The sequence below is a fragment of the Vigna angularis genome, chromosome 2, assembly GCF_016808095.1.
Source record: "Vigna angularis cultivar LongXiaoDou No.4 chromosome 2, ASM1680809v1, whole genome shotgun sequence".
Lineage (NCBI taxonomy): Eukaryota > Viridiplantae > Streptophyta > Magnoliopsida > Fabales > Fabaceae > Vigna > Vigna angularis.
The window spans coordinates 5,123,456-5,143,686 of record NC_068971.1 but is presented as its reverse complement, the minus strand read 5'-3'; the positions used below and the strand labels follow the sequence as shown (position 1 = coordinate 5,143,686).

General features: G+C 32.3%; 3 protein-coding genes across 10 annotated transcripts; 2 read left to right on the top strand and 1 right to left on the bottom strand.

Moving 5' to 3' along the window:
- Nucleotides 1-3,349: 3,349 nt before the first annotated feature.
- LOC108328734 (ethylene-responsive transcription factor 1) lies at nt 3,350-4,190 on the top strand. The gene has a single exon (XM_017562627.2). The coding sequence runs from the start codon at nt 3,502-3,504 to the stop codon at nt 4,117-4,119; it is 618 nt and encodes a 205-aa protein (XP_017418116.1). The 5' UTR covers nt 3,350-3,501; the 3' UTR covers nt 4,120-4,190.
- Nucleotides 4,191-12,817: 8,627 nt separating this feature from the next.
- LOC108327181 (ethylene-responsive transcription factor 1) lies at nt 12,818-13,675 on the top strand. The gene has a single exon (XM_017560913.2). It carries the CDS (start codon nt 12,937-12,939, stop codon nt 13,582-13,584), a length of 648 nt encoding a protein of 215 aa, XP_017416402.1. The 5' UTR covers nt 12,818-12,936; the 3' UTR covers nt 13,585-13,675.
- Nucleotides 13,676-16,734: 3,059 nt separating this feature from the next.
- On the bottom strand, nt 16,735-20,021 carry LOC108326957 (pentatricopeptide repeat-containing protein At4g19890). Of its 8 annotated transcripts, XM_052873596.1 has the most exons (4): nt 17,663-20,021; nt 17,346-17,530; nt 17,173-17,247; nt 16,735-17,014 (listed from the first exon to the last, which is right to left on the bottom strand). In XM_052873596.1, the coding sequence occupies exon 1, from the start codon at nt 19,954-19,956 to the stop codon at nt 17,863-17,865; it is 2,094 nt and encodes a 697-aa protein (XP_052729556.1). In that variant the 5' UTR covers nt 19,957-20,021; the 3' UTR covers nt 16,735-17,014; nt 17,173-17,247; nt 17,346-17,530; nt 17,663-17,862. The 8 variants fall into 8 exon arrangements, with proteins under 8 accessions (XP_052729556.1, XP_052729555.1, XP_017416082.1 ...); XM_052873595.1 differs by having other exon boundaries at nt 17,173-17,530; XM_017560593.2 differs by having other exon boundaries at nt 16,735-17,247.
- Between the last annotated feature and the right edge of the window lie 210 nt (nt 20,022-20,231).

Sequence of the window (20,231 nt, the reverse complement as noted above, 5' to 3'; positions counted from 1 at the left end):
GATAGTAAAAAAAGAATGGAGTTTATCCAATTGTAAGGAATTTATTACCACAGGGAGGTTTAACATCAGAGAGTATAGCAAAATTGGAGAGAAATAGGACACTTGTCAGAGAATAATGGTATTTGTAAAGGGTTATTAATATATATTTTATGAAAAAAAAAACTAAATTACGGTAGCTTATTAATATTATAGAACTTTCAAAACTGAATAAATATAATTATTCGAGTGGTTGTAATATCTCCAAAACGAAAATACATAATATGTATATCGTTTGTATATATATGAATAAAATTTTATGAAATATTTTTATATTTTCGCTTTCCGTATATATATATATATATATATATATATATATATATATATATATATATATATATATATATATATATATATATATATATATATAACGAATATATTAAAAAGAGATCAACCGATAGAAAATTTAAAAGAAAAAAAAAAGAAAAAGGTAACAGAATATTGTTGATTATCTTTTAACAATTATTCAGACAAAATTTAAGTAGAATTCATCCAGAAAAAAGGACAAACTTTAGGTAGTTCTAGGATAGTGATTGCCATGTGGGTTGGCATAAGTTTGTGTCATCACTTGCTTGAAGTTGTTATTCCCTTAATTTCTTATATAATCATGATTACATTTTTTAATTTATTTATCAATATGATTACGTTTTTGTGTTTGTCATATTCGTAACATTTTTAAACAAATCTAATAATATATATTTCTAATGTGTATTTGGTTACGTGCGTGACGTATGGAGCCTGATAAGGGCAACGTTTCATCACTCAACCCCATGCCTGTTTAATATTTTAACTTTTTTTAAAATATAATTAACAGCTTAATCCTCCGCATAAAATTTTCATTATATAAGAGAGAATCTTGCAGAGTGGAATACAGGCTAACCTTTCCAACGTTAATATTTTTAAAAGTTGACACGTATGTCATTGTCATTTTAAAAAAATAGATAACTTTTTTTTTTAATTCCAACATAGACGATAAAACAAACTAAAAGTAAAATAAGTCTATTAAGCAATATCTATTACTTAAAAAAACACAAAAATCCATTTGAAGCATACATTAGTAGCAGTTAAAAGTGTTTAATAGATGACATTTTAAAATGTGTCTATGAATACACACATTATAGAAAAACCATATGTACCAGGATCATTTTTAATGGAAAGCGTAAAATATATAAATTTATTGAATTTATTCTACTTTTGTAATAATTTATATTCTCAGCACTTAGTTACTCATATTTTAATGATATTTATTGCCATACATTTTTACAATAATAACTAATAATATTTTTAATTATTAAATTTTAGAAGAAAAAAAAGATACATAAAATTCTAGATTTAACTGAAATCACACGAAGACCAAAAAAGTGAAAATGAAAATAGAGAAGTAAAAGTTAAAAAGGACTGAATTTATAATTTATTTAAGTGGTATATGATTACAGTAGTTTATGCGTTTAATGATTAAAAGTAATAATATGCACATTAATGACTTAATGAATTTTAAAAAAAAAGCCAATTAAACAAAAATAAACGTTTGTTAACTCTTACAATAAAGAAATAGTGTCAGAAAGAAACCCTGTCGTTCCCTTCCATTTTATCATTGTCGTTGGTTCTCCTAACATTTTCATTTTCATTGCCTATATAACTTCTTAGGCCTCTGGCCAATCATGATCTCCACCACACACACCTGTTAGAAAACTCTATGGATAAGTATGGTCACTAATAATAGAGAAGAGGCATATTATTAAATAATGACTTATTAAGCTAACGAATCTTAATATGGAAAAAGGATAATTTTATCGAATATTGTAAAAAAAATAATTTAAATCATTTAGTAAGCTTCCCTGTCAAAGAAAAACAAAATCTTTCAAACTATAATGATATTTTTGAAATTTGTTGCATAACTATAGATTTTTATTTTAAAATAACTGAATTTATATTAGTATAGATTTTGGTTTTTTAAGAATAGAAAGAACCAAAGTTTATAATCATCTCAAAATTTTAAAAATGTCATTAGATTTTAAGTTTCCAAAGAATCAAAAGTTTATTTGTTTTCCAGACTTAATTTTTCAAATATTTAAAATTCCAATAAAAACATTTGTTTCATTATTTTTCTCATAAATCTTTTTTTTTTATAACTGGAGACCTGAATGTCACTGCCATTTCTTCATTGCCATTGCAAACGTCAACTTTGTTTAATTTCTCTGTTGCCATTGCACTAAAGAGGTTCCATTTTTACCACCTTGTAGTTCTTTCGATTCTTCCTTACTTTGTTCCATTTCTACCGTTAGCTCATTCGTTCTTTCTTTCTTTTCCTGCTTTTTTTTTCGTATTTCATTAAAGCTAGTTATGTTCTTCCTAACACATACATTTTGTGTTGTTATTTGTGTCCACGTTTTGTATTAAGGTGGCATCATTGTAGTATATTTTTCCTTGCTTCCAATACTGTGTTTTGCATTGTTGCAATATTTAGTTTCTGTACTTTTAGGTTCTTAAATTTTTTTATATATTGTTAATATATTTTTTATATGTTTAATATATTTGGTTTGTCTTTGGATGTTTGTGGTTATTTTATTTTTTGTCTAAGTCCATAACTTAACTAAATGAAAAACAAAATAAAATTATTTTTAAAAAAATTCTAGAATATATTTTAGTTATATCAAAAGAACAAAATATATAGTAAAGAATAGATTTCGATTGACTAAGAAACCGAAATATATAATCGAATAAATTTCGGTTGTTTCATAATCGAAATCTATTTTTCGTTTCAAGTTTTATTTTTTTATTTCCAATACTTTTTTAATTGTTTTTAATTTTCTTCGGATTGATGCTAAAACTCTTTGCTTTGCTGCACTAGAGTGTATACAATTGTGATGTTATAAAATGAAATAAAATATATTCATTGTTTTTGCTTTTACAAGAAGTGGAGAAGAGAAAAGTAAGCATAGATATAATTTTAACAGGCTTGAGGCTCTTACACTGATTAAGACAAATAACTTCGTATATAGTTAAAGAAAAGCCATTTTGATGTATAAAATTGCCATTCAAATATTTGTGTATAACTTATACACAGTATTATAAGGTGGTGCTTGGTTAGTTAGATTAGATGAGATGTGACTCATAATATACAAATTAATTAAATAATTCAATATTTAACCAAAAACTTATTGCCAAAGGTTACAACAAGAATTCAAATAGAGTTTGCTGTGAGAGTAGCATTATTTAAAGTGAAGAAAAAGGTGACGACAAAAATTGCCACTTCAAAGTTCAAAGTTCAACAAGTGCCATGCCAAAATCCATGGAAGCTTCAAAGAAGCAACCATTCCAACAATATTTTAAAAAGACCTGCACGTTGTGCCACAGTAGTTAGCAGAAAAATACAATTGTTTAAACAAATTCGATGCTATAAATGATGCTCTGAACCATACAGTTGAAGCCACACAAAGCGCAAATTTAGCTGAGAATCGAAACATGACTTCAGCCACCGCAGATTCCGACTTTGAGTTCTTGGAATCCGTTCGACAATACCTACTGGGACACGATTCCATCAATCTCATGCCTGCAACCCACCAAGTTGCTTCTCATGATCCACTTTCAAACCCTAAACGTGATGGTGATTTGGAGAACATTGTTTTCCGCAGTGAGGATGCAACTGCTGTGGTGGCGCGTCATGTCCACGCCCCACAGGCGTGGAAGCATTTCCGAGGCGTGAGGCGCAGGCCGTGGGGGAAGTTTGCGGCGGAGATAAGGGATCCAAAGAAGAACGGAACTAGGGTTTGGCTTGGAACTTTTGACACTGAGGAGAAAGCAGCTCTGGCTTACGACAAAGCTGCTTTCAAGATGCGTGGGCAAAAAGCTAAGCTGAATTTTCCTCATCTTATAGATTCTGATAATTTTGAAACATTGTCGGAACCGGTGATGGAAACAACTTGTAAGAGGAAGTTGTCGCAAAGTTTTGAACCATCTTCACCGTCATCCTCGTGTTCAGAAGATAGCTCAGAGTCACAAGGGACGAAGAGGAGGAAGAACCTCACTCATCTATTGAATAAGTTAGCCAAGAACAGAAGCCAAGCCAAGCTGGCATGTTGATCTGTTGTACAATTTCATTCAAAGATTGTATTGTAATGCAATCTGGTGTTCATACAATTTAATTTTGTTTACCATTTCACAATTGCCGATTTGATTATTCTCAAAATCGGATGTTTGACAATATAAACAAGAATTATTGATCATAAAACCAATAAAAGGAGTTGACATACTTTTCACTTTTAACTTGCACTCTAGGCGATCATTAGTAGTAAAATAGAAAAGTAAATATTATATTATATATGTATTGTGTAACATCCCTAGTGTAAAAAAACTATATAATAGAATAATCACATCGATTAATATTAAAGATCAGTCTTACAAAATAAATAATGTTTGCTTGTGGCCGAACGACCTTACAGAGAAACAAGAAAACTAAAACCGAACAACATAAGCAAACCCGACCGAACGGTTTACAAAAGGCTATACCGAACGGTCCTACAAAATAAGAGGGAAAAGATGATCGAACGATCATCTTAAAACTAAACTAATAATACTCACCGAACAGTTCTACTGTTCGGTCTTAATTTCTACATCAACTAAATTTTCTTCTTCCAATGCTTCTTCCAGCAGCTCGTCTCCTTCTGCTCACATCCACATGGATGATCATTGCAACGGAAAGACAACCGAACGTACAAAACAGACAAGACAGGAAACATAGGGTAAGCTTATGTAATTCAATTCATGTATAAACATATATTTCACACAATCAACCAAACAAGATAATTCATCACTCGTTCATGCAAAGCCTAATACTAGACTGACTGTCCAGACTGTATGAATTTTGTGTAGCTACGACGTTCGTGCACCCGGGTGATGTAGTAACTGAGATACCCTCAACAGCTGCCACCTGAGGTTAGTCCTATCTGTCCAAATTAACCATAAGGACTAGGACCTCCTGCCGTTCCCACACATGACTTACCCTCCTCTACGTAAGGACGAGTAATCACGGAACATCAGGATGAACCGCCAACTTAGCATGCCCACATTCATACTTTACAAATTTCAATATACATTCATGAGCTATTCCTCCCCGGAACGCTCGTCCATAATCCAAAACATTTCATCCATATCATATTCTATTCATCTTTCATTATTAATAATCTCAATTAAACCCTTCGTACAAAGATCACTAAGGATACCAAATACCAAACATTAAACATCAACCCTGAACCAAACCGAACGCTTGGAGTGAGACCAAAGGTCTCCAGTTTCAAACGGATCAAAACCGAGAGATGGAATCATTGGTTTTAAGAAAGGGAGTGATTAACATAATAGTTCTCAAGAATGATTAGGAATCAAACGTTTATTTACTAGGTGAGCCAATTGAATGAACTAACTCTCGAGTTAGACCGAACGCTAATAGGCCTAGGCCGAATACTAAGACTCTAGGCTGAAACCAATTTAAGACAGACACTGTGAAAACCTCAAATAAGGGTAAAGAATTGAATCAGGTGAATAAACCGAACGTCAATAAATATACTTAGCTTTTGAATGAGTTAAACACCAAGAACAATCAGAATGTCAGTCGAAGACCGAGCACAGAAAAGGGCGAACCCTATTGAGTTTGAACGAACGTTCTTATATATATATATATATATATATATATATATATATATATATATTTCAGAAATTAGAATGAGTACCTGGTGTAAGACTGAGCACTTACTCAGCACGAGCGCTTGGTGGAAGACCGAGCACTACTCAGTACGAGCGCTTGGTGTAAGACCGAACACTACTAAACTTACAGGGGAAAGGCTTGATAATTATAATAAGATACCATTTTGAGTAGTGTTTAAAAACAAACGAAAATATACAAATACATATAGATATACTTAAGTTTATAACCGAATACCAAGGAACAACTACGTTTGGCCGAACGTTCATGCACAGTATTACGAAACGAAGACGCTCGTCCTTAACTAGGATTCTTCCCAAATGAAAGAATCCAATTCCAACCAAGTTCACTAGAAAAACCGAACGGTCAAGGACCGTTCAGTGACGAACGTACACTTTCATAGGGAAATTTCATACTAGAATTCTTTATATCAATTCATCTATCAACATCTATTTTCATAAACTCAAACATCCATATCATAGTAAATAATCATACTTCATATAGTCAAAACATATCAACAATCATACTTCATATACATTTAGCCACTCAACAAACATGCATTCATTAGCAACGAACGTAAAAACGAACATACAATTAAATTATATAAGTTTCCCTTACCTCTAAGCGTGACCGAATGTTCAACAATGCCAAAATATATCTCCTCACTACTGAAATCTTAGAGTTCGACGATCACCCCTTACAAACTAAACCAAACAGGAAAAACAGAAATACTCAGAACAAAGTGACCTATTCATGCAACCAAGAATCTGGGTTCGCATGTGTAAGAAGAACAAACGTTCTAAAGAGAAAGTGACTTACCAGTTTCAGAACCAAAAACTGATCGGTTCAACTGGAAGCTCTTGATGCCAAGAGTGCTCCAGCGGTGCCTGAGTGGTGATCGGAGAAGAGAAAGTGAGTGTTTTGTAGAGAGAAGGAAAAGCTTTTAGAGAGAAGGAGGAGAAAAATGAAGTTTCAGAGTTTGGAAGAGAGGTTGCATGCAGAGAGTGGTGTGAGTTTTGAAAAACTAAGCTTTGCTACCACCGTCAAGGACAAACGGCCACTTTGCTGCCCACACCTGTCTCCCACTTTCTGATTTCCAGATTTCCTTCGCTTGACACCTGGCGTCCGCTCAGAGTAGTTTTTAGGTGCGTTTTTAATGAGGCCTGACATATTGAAACTAAAATTTATATGGGAAGTAAGGAAAATTTTATTTCGACTTTATAATATATAAAAAGAGTATAAATTTTATCTTATAAATTAATTTTATGCTTAATTAATTGTTTTTGTAAGCTTAGAAGCTTGATTTGAGTTTGAAAGGGAATCGGGGGAAGAGGTAAGCGGAAAATACAGGTCCAGTATTGTGGTTCTACAAAGATGAAAGATTCTTAATCTATTCTGGAAGTTGATAATTATGAATCCATTAGAATGTTTGAACTATATGTGAGTGTTCAATTTGTGTAAGAGGAAAACGATTTTTTATGTACGAATGATATATTGATTGGGATGAAGTAGCTTGTTTAGTATATGTAGATGTGTTTTGTGAGAATTGAGATATTTATCGATCTCATGTTTAAAATAAAAACATTTTGTTTTTGGTAACAATATTAACGAGAAAGAAAAGGAAAGTAGAGGGGTAGAAGAAGATGACTAGCGAGAAAATAAAGGAAAAATGTCCAACGGAAATATCTTTGAATTTTTTTTATCATGAATTAATGGTATGTGGATTATTTAGAAAAACTTCTCGTAAACTTTTTCCTTTGAAAGTAAATATATTAAATAAAAATAATTGGATTGTCTTAACTTATACATAAAAATAAAATTTAGGCTTAATACCCTATATTGTCCCTGATTTCGCTCGAAAATGTCAAATTAGTCCATCCTTTAAAAAATGCGTCAATTACGTCCTCACTTAATAAAATTTGCATCAATTAAATGTAATTGACGCATTTTTTAAAGGATGGACTAATTTGACATTTTCAAGCGAAACTGGGGACAAAATAGGGTATTAAGCCTAAAATTTACATAACAAAATTAAAAACTTAACACTTGAAACATTTTGACATTAATGTGAGGTTGAGTAGAAACTTTTAAGTTTATATGGTTACTACAAAAAATATGGTGAACAATCAAGCACAAAAAGAAACGTTAACAACCCGATAAAACCAATGGTGATGATGAGAGGATACAAAGACAAATGGACAAAATGAAAAGGAAGTACAAGGAATAAAATAAGAACGTTGAGAGTCGAAAATGAGATCATTCGGCAAGAGAAGGATGACAAAGGTCTTGTGTTGTCCACCTCAACCCTCCTAGGACCAACTAAGCAACCTTGAGAGAAATCAGACTGGACAGTCTAAGCTAGCAGCTTCGTTGCAAGCTGAATCCCAACCGTTTAACAAATAATCACTTAAGGAAATTGAGCGTTTACCATTAAAAATGGTTTAAATTAATCTAATTAATGACATTAACAGTTAAGAACGAGCTCATCAAAGTGAACCCTTATCAAACGATCATCCATAAATGGCCTAAAAATCACTTAGAAAATTTGCAAATCGATATTAATACGAAATGGTCGATTAAGAATGAGTTTCAAAAGAACCATTATCGAGCGTTTATGAAAAAACATGTTAAGATACAATGTTAAGTTACAATAGACCGATCAAAAGGAAAACCAACACACAAAAATGTGGAAGAAATGACTCTTTCTATTAATTCAATTAAAAAAGGGGGAAAATATAATATAAAAAGGTCGATCCGGTAGTGATCGGTTTAAAAAAAACTATGTTTATACATATCACATCAGATTGATCCTAAAAAAAATAACAAATAATACAAATTTGACACTGTAGAGGATAGAGGATGTCTACTGTGATTTTCTTCCAATCAATTGGGTGAAGAAGGAGTTGATCTTCGACAGCATCCTCCTTGACATCTTAGTGACTTTGTCGTCTAGGATATCCTAGACATCCATCAGTTGGCCATTGCAGAGACCCTTATGAATGGTGATGCCATAAAAGAAGGTCTCTTGGTCCAGGACCTTCTGGAATCCAGCTTCATGTTGGGTCATGACTTGCTCCTCAAATCTTTCATCACACATTTTCCAAATGTTTTTTGTAGCCCCACAATTAAAAAAATTAAGTGATTTACTATTTCATCATTAATTTCATACGTACACATGTTTTACACCCCACATCCATACCCTCTTTATTGAATTATCTTTTGTGGTCACCTTATTTAAAACTACTCTCCATATGAAATTGTGTAGTTAATAAGACCTTGGTTTTTGAGAAAATACTTAACAAGGATCCTTCCTCATTTTCAATTCCATTATAACAATCTATATTCTTATTTTACCATATACACTTTTAAACTCTCATGACCACTGATCCTCTCAATCCCTATATAATGTGTTTCTCTATAACTCACTCATAAAAGTATTCACGAACACTTTCTATCATTCTAACCACTTATCTTCCTAAAACTTGATTTTCTTTCCATTTTCTCTATTCCACTTTATTTTATATTAAATCTAAAATTCTATTTTTATATCCTAATTCTTATACAAAATTCAATTAGATCTCTAATTTTTACTTGGTTTAATTTAATCCTTTAGTTTTTAAAAATATCTAATTAAATTCTTTTCATTAGATTGATACTATATTTACGTTAAAATTTATGTATCAAATCACTCCATCTAAAAAGCTTAAATATTCAAATTAATTTTATTTTTTAGATTGTGTGGTTTGATATATAAATTCTAATGTAAAATTAACATCAATCTAACATAAAGAACTTAATGGAATAATTTTTAAAATTTAAAATACTAAATTGAATTAAATAAAAATTATAAATCTAATTGGTTTTTTTATGAGAATAGAAGAATCAAAATATAATTTTAACATATATATTAGTTACATTCATGTACTCCTCACATATTTTTAAAGTAATATATCTCTTTCCATAGACTTAATTCCTTATCAAATCTTCACTTCAATTTTTCTAATAGAGCTTTGTTATAAGATTTCAAGTCCTTAACCCCGAACTCGCTCTCCATTTTTTGTTTTACAAATAGATTGCCACCTAACCGACCTTCATAATCTCCTTCTCACAAAAAATCCCTTTGTTTTTTTTTCTAATCATTCTTCCCACAATCATATGCTTTTTAAATATTGATAAATAGTATAAAAGAATGAGTGGGAGTATAGATTTGAGTAGGGTGACTTTACCTCAAAAGATATGTCTCCCTTTCCATACAATTAACCTTTGTTATGACACGAAACTAAAATTCCTTGTTTCTATGATTTCCTCTTACTAGATCGCTTAAGTATTTAAGTGTGATATCTTCGTGATTCCACAATTTAACACCATAAAAACCTTTCTAGCATTGTCTAAACTCTTACCTTTTTGAAAATTCTCCTTGAACATTGATGCATATTATATAAGTATTCTAAATTTGAATAAATGTGTTTTTAGATTGGTATTGGGATGTACTTTTGTTGTTAAACCTAAACCATTTTAATTGGAGCTTCCCAACCACTCCCACGTAGCTTTGCATAACCACAAAAGAGGAACCTTTATCTCCCATTTCCTACTTTCAACTTACTAGGTTTTCTTTATTCATTAAAGATTCAATGTTTTCTAGGTTTGGTTCATGTGGGAGTAGGTGTTGGGATTTCTTAATAGAGCTACGAATTGGTCCAACTTATAATATTAAGGTGCGAATATTTTTTAAAGTTTCTTATTCAAAATAAAAGCTGAAGAACTAAAGAAGTATTTTGGGTATTTGAAATCTTTTACATTGAAGTAATATATACATATTATAATAATATAAATTACGTTTTTTTTACTCTATACCTCATTATGGATCTGATTTTTTTTAAAAAAATATCATTTACTGAGTATCCTACCAATTAAAAGTATCCTAACATGCTACAAGTTTAATTTGTTATAGAATACTTGAAATGTTTCGTTTTTTATATATTTTTCTAAACATGATTAACGAGGATAATCAAATTAAAATGGTTGATGAATCAATTTGGGTGGAGTAAAAACGCAACCTCTGGAATGTTTATCACATATGATTCATATATCTTATAATCAAATGCCAAATGCTAACCAATTATATTTAGGTAAATTTAAATTTGGACTGAAATCTTCATATGTATATCTAGAAGATATTACTTATCCTAATAAATGAAATCAATTAACAGTAAAATGAAAAGAAAATCCATAAAATTACAGTCCTTTCTCTAAAAATATGAAAACCCAATACCCATTAAGTTTAGTCTATCCGAGGCTATTCTTTATTTTAAGATAGCTACAATACAAACAATATTCATCTTAAGTTTTAAGTAGTTTTAAAACCCAATTCAAAATTCCGTAAAATTTGTATTCAATTATAAATTATAAATTTATCTTATTTTCAATTAATATGAAATTTTTAATATATTTTTCTTATGCTAAGACATATAGAATCTACAATTATAAATAAAGTAAGTGATTTGATCGTAGACTAATAATAGGTAGTACCATAATTTAACAAATAACAATTTTTTTTAAAATAGATTTTAGATAACTGCAATATCATCTTAAAAAAATAAATTTTAAATCTAACTCAATCTTATAATACTTACTTTTACTTTTATTATCATCTTAAAAAAATAAATTTTAAATCTAACTCAATCTTATAATACTTACTTTTACTTTTATTATAAGTTTGTACTAAATATACCTTATCTCCGATCCTAAAAAGATTTATTTAAATATGATATGTCCACGTTTCTTGGTTTATGATGTGATATAAAAAATTAATAAAATATAAACTAATAATAAAGTACAAACAATATAGATTTGATTGAAATGAGACTGAGAATTGGACCTAGCTTTTTGCTAGTTTCCCCCAAAATACGAGAAGAGGGCCCAATTTCGCACGCTCATTTTTTAATTATAACTACTTTAAGGTTAATTTTAAGGTTGTTGGAGGGCATGAAATATGTTGACCTATAATGTAAATTTCATACTTATCTGTCCATTTTTCTATTAGGTGTTGCAGTCATCATTGGCGTGTGTGTGTCTATATATATATATATATATATATATATATATATATATATATATATATATATATATATATATATATATATATATATATATATATATATATATATATATATATTATTTGATTATTTCTATTTCAAGTTTTATCAAATTAAAATATAATAATGGGATTTGAGATTAAATCTTGATATCAAGGTTTTAAAATAATATAACTTACATTTATGTAATTTGAATTCAGTGCATTAAAAGCAGTAACTCTTGAAAAAAAATGAAATGCACTTATATATCTTGCAGTACTATTAACATATGCGAAATTGATTCATTCCGTAAACTCTTATATATCTTTACCTTAATTTTCATATTTTTTAATATTTGAAGACTCCAAAAATATACAAAAAGTTAATTAAATTACCTGTGTACAATAATGTATACTAACTATTACTTCAATAAATAACTTTTAATTACACAACTTCTCATTGCTAGTTGGGCCGAATGTTTTTTAAAATTAAATTATTGGCCACAAACTTTTATGTATTTATTTTATCTAATTTGCAGTAATAATTTAATTATTAATCAATAAACTCACATTGTACATGAAGTTATTATCATGGTTAATACCTGAGCTAGGTTACAAAAATAATATAATTTTATCATTTCTTAGTACAAGAATTAAAGTACCATTGTTCATATAAAAAATAGATTAAATTATAGGAGTGATATTCTTTCGCATAGTTCACACTACACTTTTTTTTACTAAACTAAAATCATTTATAAGGTATCTTTATCTATATATAATAACGACACATGCCAAAAGAAACTAAAGGTTTATTGTTTTTTTTTAAGTATAGATTAAAATTTCCTCTCACCACATATATATGAAAAAAAAAAGAGTAATAATAACAAGAATCACATGGTGGCCTTGAGATTAATTTATTGAAGAAAATAAAAAAATGGCACGTGAGCAAAACCTAATGAAGTTTCATAGAAAGAACCTCCAAAAGAAGGTTGGAGGAAATAACCCTTCATTCTCACTGTTCCATAAACAGAAAAAAATTGCTATATATATCAGATACAGTGCCACAGTTGAGTGTTCAGTGCTCAAGTTCTTTCTCCACCAAACTTCATTTCCTTTTCGATAACAAATCATGTCATCCACCACAACGGATTCAGACTCTGCATTTTTGGAACAAATTCAGCACTATCTCCTTCACAATGATTCAACCATTGTAACACCATCTCAAGCTTTTCCTTGCCCTAGCCATGGCACTTGTTCGGATGCAAGTGTCGATTTTTCGCACCCTACTGAAGCGCGTGATGAGAACGCGCCACCCAAGTGGAGGCGTTACAGGGGTGTGAGGCGACGGCCGTGGGGAAAGTTTGCAGCCGAGATAAGGGACCCAAAGAAAAACGGTGCTAGGGTTTGGCTGGGAACTTACGTGACTGAAGAGGAAGCTGCTTTGGCTTATGACAAAGCTGCCTTCAAAATGCGAGGCCGAAAAGCTAAACTGAATTTTCCTCATCTCATTGACTCTGATGTGTCATCGGAGCCACCAAGTGCGGCGGCTTTGAAGCGGAGCTTGCCAGAATCTTGTCCACCGCCTCCACCATCATCATCATCAATGGATGATAGTTGTTGTAAGTCACAAGGGTCAAAGAGGAGAAAGAACTTACTAAATAACTTAGCCAAGAATGGAAGAAGCCAAGCCAAGGTGGTGGAAATGGCTTTAGAGGCAAATGTGGTTCAACAATGGCTGAATGATTTCAGTGATTGCACTCTAATCTGGTGTTCCTAGTGTTACTCTTGTTCTCTCTTTTTCTAGTTTCAAATTCTGATGTTTGTAAACAATTATGAAATAGTCATATATATGAGCATATAAATTAAACGTTGAGAATGTTGAAAATTTTCCATTATTATAGAACTTTTGGACTGATTTATTGGTTGAAAAATTTACTTTGTTTGACTTGTGATTATTTCAAACTTATCTGTTTTAAGATTTTGCCAAAGTATAAAATACACTCAACATATGAAATTAAAAACAAGAGATAAACGAAAATTATCATAAAAGGAAGTATATATTTACTTAAAGAATAACCTCGAAATTTATGCATCCGCGTGTAACCATCGTGTCATATATGTAAGTGTAGATTAGTGAGCTAATTAATAATTAATTTAGTGTAAAGAAACTGTGATTTGAATGGATTCCCTCTTAGAAAAGTGTGGGAAAGGGTATGGGTATGTGGTGTTGGTGGGTTTAAAATGTCATTGCCCTGTGTTATCAATATACTATTATATTAATAACACGTGAAAATATTTTTCTAATCAAGTTTAAAGTTCCATTAATTTATTATTGCTTATGCGCATCATAATCTGCATTATAAGATTTGATTCCTTATGTTATCGAGGAAACTAGTGCAACGTGGCAATAATAGAATCTATGAGGTTCTCAGCCAAGAAAAAACTGTTGTCAGGATAATGTTTCTTAATATTCATAAACATAAATGAGAGCTAAAGTTATCATTTATGAAGAAGTGAAATTAAAATATATTTTGTAAATGAAATTTTTTAAGATAAAGTGAGGAAAGCGTATGCCATAATGATAGGATATAATAATTCCCACAACAATAAAGATGCTCTTGATTAGTAATTTTTAAGTCTATAATTGTGAGAGGTTACATAATAATAGATTGGATGAAATTAATATAAACTTACTTTTAAATTGGAAGAGGGAATGTTATACCAAATAGAATTCCAACTATTTTTAATAAGATTAAATATCAGTATACCATTTTTAAAAATAAAGAAATCAATATCTTGTGCATGAGTTCTCGAGCCCAAGAATGCATTTCTTGTTTCATATCATGTGCAATGTTTCATCAAGGTTTTATATCAATTGTTTTATCGTCAATTGAATAATAAAATATGACAGTTTTTAGTTGACAAAAATTAATAACAATTATTTTGATTAATATGCAAGTCAAGTAATTTCAATTTCAAAACAAGGGATTGTGGGATATTGATGAAACTATCTTTGGTAAGTATGCAAGAGGAAGGAATTTCTACATTCAATTCTGATTTTGTTTGGCCTTTGATAAAAAAAAATTAAAAAATTAAAATAAAAACACTTCCAACATGAGACATTTCAAGAGCTGTCTGTCACCTCTATTCTCATAATTCCCTTCATAGTATTTGATATTCTACATCTAACGAAACGACCAACTCCAAAAGTGTAAGATAAGTATAAAATATTGACAACTGATAAGGTATTCATATGATAAACTTTATTACTCTTTCTTTCTTTATGAACTGATTTTTTTTTGACAGAATTATATACATACTCACCCTAACAAAATAAAATTTAAACACAACCCTTATTTACGTGGTGCATATTTATTTTTTCATCATCAATAAAAAATAGCTATAATATAGGGAGCATTTGCATACTCCAACGCTTTTACAAACCTAATTCTATATAGAACTAAGACTACTAAAATGAATATGGAAGCAAAGATAGTGTGTAATCTCATTCGAGAAAAATAAAACAAAAAGCTTATAGCAATTTTATCATTAGTACACACTTCCCATGTCATAACATGTTTGAATACAATCCATGCTAACCTCCTCGTGTCGTCCTTGAAGCCACTTGAAGTCATGCAAATGTTTGACTAGGTACTGTGATCTTCAGTTGTAGCATACCAAACCACCTGCATGGTCCTACACACCTGTTTTTGAGCTCGCCAGTGTATGCTGGTCCATATTGGGTTAGGCAAAGCTCTTGGATTATCACTGCATGAGCTATCTGAGTCTTTCTTATGTGCCCTTTCTCAAGCTATACCTTATAAAATAGCCCTAAGGACCTTCCAAAAGTCGATTGAGTGCAGAATAGCGTAACACGATAAATAAGATCTTTTGGAGATTGCAGCTCAGTGTAACTTTAGGTATGAGAACAATTATTTCGTAATAATTAATTATTTTGTTGTAAGGTTACTTCTACAACAATTTCAAAGAGTAATTCTTCCTTTACAGTATGGTTAACTAAACATGGATAATTTGGAAAGGGACCAGTGAATATGCTTAAATTTTATAAGTTAACATATAGAATATGTATGTACAATGTGAGTGCTTTTATCAAATTGAGCGTTGAACTTGGATGTTAAGAAAAGTAATTATGCTAAACTTGCACCTTTTTTTTTATTTAGCGATTGTGTTGACCTCAATCACTCACGGGCTTTTGGAATCAAAGAACTTTTTCTAATCTAGAAACAAGAGAGCATAAAGATTGCTATTTAGCAAGAAATAAGAAGAAATATTAAAAAAGTAATGAAAAAATTAGGGGTGAGGACCCTATTAAAGGGTTCTAGTTTTAAGCATCATTGACTTATACAAAGTAATGCAGAAACTAATGATTTCACGCATAGAATAAAAGTTGGGCACTTAGAATACAGACATTAAGTATTATTTGTGACCTTACCAAGCTCACAAGAAAGTTTTATGGCATTATTATATTAAACTAGATGTATGACAATGTAAAAAAGATATGGAAGGGTTGCAAAGGATATGGTGCTAAATCTATTGAGAAGAGAAAACAGATAAGGTAGTTTGAGTTTTGGACATGTGCTAAAAAAGATATACTTTTTACTTTACAAAAAAAGGGGTTAAGAAGCATGAATACTAAAAGAAATTATTAAAAAGACATCCGATAAATAATAGCACTAACAATTTGGTTTTAGATTCTTTGAAAAAAAAAATTGGTTTTAAATAAAGTTCAATGGCATCCTTGTAATCAACCCTACCTTGTAGCAGTAGAACGGAGCTATTGTTGTTTGCTAAAAGTAAGCATGACAAAATAACTTTATATTTTCTTTCTTCATCACTCTCGCCCATATTTGTGTATCCTGGATTCGTCGCAAGAATGGACACAACTCCAACTTAAAGAAAATGTGGGTTTTTTTTCCTCTTCTTTGTTGAATAAAATTTAATTCATCAAAACATAAAGATACAATGTTTTGTATGCTAGCACAAACAAAAGCAGAAAAGTAAAAAAAAATAAAATAAAAGAACAACAATCCTGAATGAAGGTTGTAAACACTGTAAAGGCAATGCTGCAAATAATAGAGAGAAAAATACATGGAACGAGGGTGCATGGAAATAGATATGATAGAGTACAACCATATGCTTACTCTTCACATTTGACGTCACGGGAGATCAGCAACATCATCCTTTACCTGAACAAATCAGATAGCACTTTGTTTAACATCTTTGCATGTTAAACACCTGTCAGCAGCAAATACTGTGTTGTCTTGAGACTCTTGACAACAATGGCATAACACCAGCATGCAAGTTCTAATGAGCTATCGTCAATTGTGGTGTAGTATCAGATTACCTTTCAATTTAGCTGGCAAAGATTATCAGAACAATCATGGCATGATAACTCTCCATCTTTTAGCTGCTGTATATGCTACAGTAGAATTTTTTTCTATCATTTAATCAATTTTAGCAGAGAATTGTCTCTGAATTGGAAAACCTCCAGTGAAGTTGACCGAAATATGATCTTACATAGATAGAAAGTGAGAAGTGTTTGGTGCCATGCAAGCAAGCTGTGAAAGAGATAGCCATTTCCCGATAATCCAATTGAGATATCCATTTCCCTAAAATAAAGAACGGATGCACAGTTGACCAGCCAAAAGAAAAACATGTACTAACGTTATTTTGCTAGAGTATCTGTTATTCTTGCTCCACTTCTGCAAAAACAACAAAAGGAATGGAAAACCAAATGACAGACTACAAGGGAATGATAAAATAAATAAACCTTAATTTTTGAAATGAAGGTCTGCAGATTTGAAACTTTCTATAGGTAAATGTAAGGTGGTTACCTGCCGAATCACATAATCGATGCCCTTCATGACTCCATATGTTCATAAAACACGGTAACCCAATGCAGAAGTCAGCACCTAGATGGCACAAATCTCACTTCTCCAACAAGTATACTTCCCAAATACTTCATCAAAACCCAACTAGTTATTGGTCCAGATGTAAGCAGGCTTACAAAGCGTCAAAGCACGTCCTAAATGTGTTATTTAGTCACTTTGATTGCTAAATGGTTTTCCTTGTATAATCTCGAAGACAAATCAGAAACAAGAGCATAATTACTGCTTTCATAGCATGCAGTCATAAATGCTGCTAATGTTACACGATTGGCATGAGGATCCATGTCTAGTAACTTGTGAAAGAACAGGGCTGCCATTCCCACTTTTTTCTCACTACATAGCTTCCTGACCAGAGTGTTAACTGTCCGGATCCAGGGTTTCTTTTCTAGCCTTTCAAGAACAAGCATAGCAGAGCAACTGTCCTCTATTTTGCAATATTCATGAGCCAAAGTTACTCGAGTAACTTCACATGGAGTAAGTCCCTTCTCTATCATGGCATCATACAATCCACGAGCCTCATCCAACTTTGACTGTTTGTACAGCCCACTTATAAGGGCACCATAAGTAATAGAATCCGGAGCACAACCATGGTTACTCATCCTGTGGAAAAACTTAAAAGCCAAACTCAAATCGCCTACTTTAGAGTAACCACATATCATTGACGTATAGGTTTGGTTTGTAGGAACAAGTCCAAATCTCAAAACTTCTTCAAAAAACATCTCACTTTCTTTCATTCTTTTTTCCCTACAAAATACTGCAATCAACGTAGTGTATGAATGAATGTCAGGTTGAATACCGCTCTTGAGCATCTTATTGAACAACACTAACGCTTGCTTAATTTCCCCCTGTTTGCAATGTTCAGACATGAGAATAGTATAAGTAAATTTATCAGCTTCCAACCCATTACGAAACCCACTCTTAAGCACATTGTAAGCGTCTTGCACCCTTCCCTTTTTACAAAGTCCATCAATAACGGCATTGTACGTACACACATTGGAACTAAAACCTTCCTCATTCATCACATTCATCAACTCATACGCCCTTTCAAAATTCCCCGCTTTGCAGTGCCCATCAACAAGAGTCGTGTATGTGTTTGTGTTCGGCGCCAATCCCTGCTCCTTCATCCGTCTCAGCAGCATCTCAGCCCGATTAATTTTCCCATCCCTGCAATACCCACTAATCATGGCAGTATAAGTAAGCACATTCGGCTTGTGATTCTCGCTTCGAACAAGCTTGAGAAACAGTCTAAACGCCTTCTCAGTCCAACCTTTCTTGCACAGGCCATTAATCAAAGCCGTGTGCGTGTACACATTCGGCTTCCAACCCTGCCCAACCATCTCCTCCAACATCTCAAACGCCTGTTTCACGCTACCCCTCTTGCACAACCCGTCAATCATACATGTGAAATTAATCAAATTAGGCCTCAAACCCATCTCACTCAAACTACGAAAATACCACAATGCCCTGGTCACAAAACCCTTATCACAGAACTCCCTCACTACCAACGTAAACGTCCTACTGTCAACTACAAACCCTCTCTCAATCATGGCTCTCAACCACCTATCCGCCTCCAAAACATTACCCATTCTACAATAACCGACAACCATGGCCTTGTAACTAACACAATTCGGCTGGACCCCTCTCGCGCACATTTCATCAAACACGTTCTCTGCATACTCAACCAAACCCATTTCTATCACAATCATAATTACCCAGTTCAGCATTTTCGTACTGGGAACCAATCCCTGGTTGTGCATTTCGATGACCATTTCCACGGCCCCTTTGACCCTCCCGATTTCGGCGAAACTCTTCACCATACATTGCAACACGTCACTGGCCAACTCGAAATTTCTGTTTCCAATGAGAGACGTTGCGCACGCAATGTAGAGGCGCGTGAAATGGCGGAACTTGTTGGAAGTAATGACCCAGTTGAAGAAACGGTGGGCCACCACCGAACCGCCATCGGAGGCGAGCGAAGCGACGATGGTGACAACTTGGTCGTGGGTTAGGGAATTGGGATCGACGTCGAGGTACAGAGGGGAGAATCTCCTGTGGGTGTGGTGGTCTTCGAAATAATCGTATACCAGTGAGCACACTTGTTTTACCGTGGACTGCGCACATGATGATAACGACGACGACGACGATGATGTGTTGGTCAGTGATCTTGTGCAGGAGATGAAGGCGAAGGCGAGTGTGTGAGGAGATGCACGAATTCTTCTGCGAATCACAGAAGAAAACATGAAAAAAGTGTTACTGCAACACTGCAAGCCTTCCGAAGTTGCACCGTTCCTCTTTCAATTCATGTGTTCTTTATTCCTAAAAATAAAGCTATAAAAAAAAGTTTGGTCTTTTTAACCTAATCTCTGAAGATAAAAACCTAACCGGTAAAAAAATCATTAAATTTAGTTTGCTAAAGTTCATGACATTATCTCTATAAATCACATGTTTTCCACCAACATGGTACTTCACATTTTATCAACGTGGTAGTTCACATTTTACACATGAATGAAATGTA